At 39.9% G+C, this 4,406-nt stretch overlaps 1 protein-coding gene across 1 annotated transcript; it reads left to right on the forward strand.

Annotated features, from left to right (window-relative positions):
• Positions 1 to 515: 515 nt before the first annotated feature.
• LOC131677290 (uridine diphosphate glucose pyrophosphatase NUDT14-like) lies at positions 516 to 1,687 on the forward strand. Its single transcript, XM_058957009.1, has 2 exons — positions 516 to 870; positions 932 to 1,687. Exons 1-2 carry the CDS (start codon positions 678 to 680, stop codon positions 1,381 to 1,383), a joined length of 645 nt encoding a protein of 214 aa, XP_058812992.1. The 5' UTR covers positions 516 to 677; the 3' UTR covers positions 1,384 to 1,687.
• Positions 1,688 to 4,406: the final 2,719 nt, after the last annotated feature.

Below are 4,406 nucleotides of genomic sequence, written 5' to 3' on the forward strand. Positions count from 1 at the left end.
CGGGCTACGAACCCAAGGAAAAATGGAAAACAAAGGTGTGATGCCTTGCGTGTATAACAGAACTGATGACGGCGCAAGCAGAAATAAAAAATGAACAAAAATAATAATAAAAATAAGAGCATTTTTAAAGTGTAAGTGCGGTTGTCATTTTTAATTGACGCAAAAAGATGTGGGACGAATTTACAACGTATTCAAAAACGACAGAATTTAATTCTTCACTTATTCTATTTCTACGTCTTGGGTACAAGTTGGTCATTTTGAGGTACTAGAATGAGACTAAAGTAATGACAATTGTATAGCAGGCCGCGCATTTTTGCAGTTAAAGTTAATCATTTCATTTTGGCACATGAGCGCTTCCGCATACATATTTTTTTTTTTAAACTGTTCGAAAAGAATCAAACAACATAATCTCTGACGTAACTTTTATAACAGTGTCATTTGTTCCACCTACCTGTTCTCGACGTTACTCTGCGCCACTGAAAAAAAATGTTTTGTCAATATATGACGTTTCCAATACAAACTGCTATCTCACTTTCTTTTCCACTGCCGCCTGCACCAAAGCAAACCAGTGAACACCCGTCAGCGGATCACATATTTGTTTAGTCTCGAAATTCCTCCAAGAAGCCTGCTTACCCAGTGCATATAGTCAATCCCGCAGTCAACCAGCCCCCAACGACATGGACGACATCAGTGACATCCATTTCGGACCGCTACCACCGGATTCACCGTACGTCAAACCATTCCGCTTCCACTACACCCAGAACGGAAAGGCCAAATCGTGGGATCTGCTCAAAGTGCACGATTCCGTTGCGATCATCATTTTCAACATCACCCGGCAGCGGCTGGTTTTCGTGAAGCAGTTCCGACCCGGTAAGTTTGCAATTTTTGTCGGTGAAATGTGTTATCGATTTGAGATCGTTCATTTTCGCAGCTGTCTATCACGGACTGGTACACGCGGAAGCGGGAGACGATGGGACGAAGATTGACATGAAAAAGTATCCACCGGCGCTGGCGATGACCTTGGAACTGTGCGCTGGTATCGTGGACAAACCCATTCCCTGGGTCGAGATTGCCCGGGAGGAAGTGCTCGAGGAGTGCGGCTACAACGTGCCCGTAGACCGGATGGAGGAGATTATGGGTTTTCGGTCCGGGGTTGGCACGTCCGGATCGCTGCAGAAGATGTTTTACGTGGAGGTTACGGATGATGATAAGGTTCCAAGTGGTGGGGGTGGAGTGGACGATGAGATTATCGAGGTGGTGGAATACAGCTTGGAAGATGCTCGAAAGCTGGTGCAAAAGGGGAACATGCTGAACAGCCCACCAGGATTTTTGGTTGGAGTACTTTGGTTTCTGGCCAATCGGGCGCCGGGCTGCAAAGCCTAGAGGCTGATCCCATTAGTTCCTTGATTCTGTTGAAGTGATTTAGTCGAACGTAAGATTTATTAGAATCTGCACCGAGTGTAATACACACAAGTCTCGCGGTTTTTTCTCAAATGGACGACTCTTTTTAACAGTTTTTCATGCAGTGGGTGCCTTCCACGTAAGAAGCGACTTGAGTATATTAATATGCTTACCCTAATCGGTTTATAAAAATTAGCTACAACACAAAAATTGTACCAAAACCGCTGCGTCGGTAATAAAAAATTTTTCAAAACTATCATTCGATTACTTCATAGCTTTTCCATTAGAGGAATGGTTGTTTTTAATTTCGATAGGACAAATTTTTCTTTGACCTGAAAAATAGATTCATGTTCGAGGTTTTCGTTAAGGCTAATAAATTTACAAAAATTAACCACGACTGTTACAAATATTACCCAGGTATAGAAATGCTGCTACATTAGGTTCAATCGGGCACGGGTTTCCCTAGCTTGAAACACCCCGTTTTGATGGGCAACAACCGATTCAATAGTGAAATCCGATCTGATCAGGATTGATTTTTATAGGTAAAAATGTTCTGCAAAACATACCTGCTTTCAACTTTCTGATTTCTTCGGGGACGCCGCTAACTTCATCGGGAAGCTCATCTTCTCTATATATTGTAGCACAACACGAAGCTCTCAAGCTTTAATACAGCCTTGGATACATCACTATTTACTGCATATTTACAAATACCTTTATTTTTTTACTTGTAGACATATAGATTTGGAAAAAAAATATTACCCGCCAATTGATGGCACTTTATTTTATTTCCTCCACCACAGATTCTCATTAAGAAATCGCTCTCGATTTGACATAAATATTAAAAATAAACTTAAAACTTTCACTACCTCAAAAAAACGATCTGGTGAATAACACCCTGAAATGCTGTTGAAGACACACACTAACATAACCGTGAATATTGCACGGTCACAATGCGCTCCACTTGGAAACCAGCCCCATTTTTAATACTTTACTTTTTTATTACTGAACATATTTCAACACTATTTTCCAACTAAAAACAAGCACGCCATTTCCTTTCATCAATTATGGCAACTTTTCGATTCCAGCCAATTATTACCACGATTTTCAGCCATTTTGGTTTGTCGCGCAGAAGCACGCGATTTTTTTTCTTCGGCGACACCATTTTGATCCAGCGCCAGCTCCTTCTTGCAGAGATGCCAGGTACTTTTTTCAAATGTCTGCAATAATAATTTTAAAAGTCTGGGAAGTACAAAAAATGTCAGGAAAGCTAGTGTAACCAAAAGCCTTTATATTCAAAAATCTGCAAATATCTGCAACAAAACATAAAAATCTGCAAATATCTGCAACCAAACTAGAAAATCTGCAAATATCTGCGTCATCCAAAAAATCTGCAGCTTAAATTAAAAGTCTGCGAATTTGCAGACTTGTCTGCAAATCTGGCATCTCTGCCTTCTTGAAGCAGCGTTACGCGCAACGCTAGACAAAAACTGATTTTTTTCCGCAACCGAACCACTGAACCACACTGGACGCAAATAACGAATATTCGATAAACTTACTGCCAATTTGAAATTAATAATTAATTCTTACACGAAATCTAAAAATTTTCAAATCGACCACGAGAAAAGAAAGCAAGCAAATGGCGGATCGAAGAGAGCTGATTGTACAAGAAGATACCCGCGCACGCGCAACAAAACCCAAGCGCAGGAGAGAGTGAGAGAAAGAGTCGCCGTTAGTTGAACGGTACTTTCGCGAGGTCACGCGAGGTTCATTTTACGGTTCGCAGTGTTGCCGCTTGTATGATTAGAAAGCTTTTTTTTTTTTTGGTTGAGCGGTGATTCCCAGTAAACGAAAAGGTGACTAAGACGGGTTCAAATAGATGCTGGCAGCGGAAAGCTGTTGAAACGTTGTTCTAGGCTAACGTCGTAGCTTGCCGTTTACTGTTTCTAAAAAAAAACGAGACAAGTTAATATATCGTACGCGGATTTATTTATTTAGAATAAAGACGATACATGAGAGGGAGAAACAGACTCACTAAATGTGTCATATGTAAAGAGACTAGAATAATAAAGAGACGCCATCTTAATTCAGTGAAAACAATTCAACTAGCAACCAGGCTACAGGTCACAGGCAACACTGCAAATGTGCAAGCCTCACAAACTTGTTTGTTGTTATTTCGTTTGTTTCTTCTAACCAATATAAAAATCCGATGCGACTTCTGGTCTGCTGAGTTCCTCGACCAGCTAAAACATAGTTATATCCGCAGGAATCGTATTTTGCAGCAGCAAAACCATATTAGGCCAACATTTATTATTTGCATAATTTGGTATTCGTTATCCTCATGCTGAATTTCGTGCTCCCATAAAACCAAGCCCTTTTCTCTTTAGAGTTTCTAAACACCATGGTATTGTAACAAATTTGGTTTGAGGATATAATTTTTATCTTTAAAATCTTTAGTAATTTTAATGAACTGCATAACAATACTTCCTTAAAAACAATGCCACATAATGCTAAACATTTACGATTGACAACTCTCTTGTTCGTTTGGAATGACATTGACAGTAAAATTGTAATTCCAAACGGAACATGGCGTCTCTTTGTTATTCTAGTCTTTTTAGTCATATCGAGCTAGACTGAAACTACACTGAACAAAATCAACGCAATAAAACCATATGAAATTAAACTATTGTATAGTATTCCCCCGAAAATCATTCCAAAGAAAGCCATTCCCCACAATTCCACTCCCCAGTATAGCTTCCCCCAGAATATACTATTCCCCAGAAAGTCATTTCCCACAATGTACCATTCCCCAGAATAGGGATCTTTAGGGGTGTGCGGGTTAAGGCATATTCTGATGCAGATTAGTACCGTGAGTTAATATCTCAGTCCTTTTTCAATTTTTTGGCCCGAAACTATTGAAAAAAACATTTTTTAGTTTGTTTCCTTTTAGGACAATAACACATCCAAACCCATGCGACTTGCACGACCCTATAGGTTGCCTTATCAGA

This window comes from Topomyia yanbarensis, chromosome 1 (genome assembly GCF_030247195.1).
Source record: "Topomyia yanbarensis strain Yona2022 chromosome 1, ASM3024719v1, whole genome shotgun sequence".
Taxonomy (NCBI): Eukaryota; Metazoa; Arthropoda; class Insecta; order Diptera; family Culicidae; genus Topomyia; species Topomyia yanbarensis.

Excerpts from the sequence above, each read along its gene's own strand:
- LOC131677290 (XM_058957009.1), top strand. The coding sequence starts at position 678 with ATGGACGACATCAGTGACATCCATTTCGGACCGCTACCACCGGATTCA. Across the intron at positions 871-931 it reads CGTGAAGCAGTTCCGACCCG|CTGTCTATCACGGACTGGTA; the intron begins GTAAGTTTGCAA and ends TCATTTTCGCAG.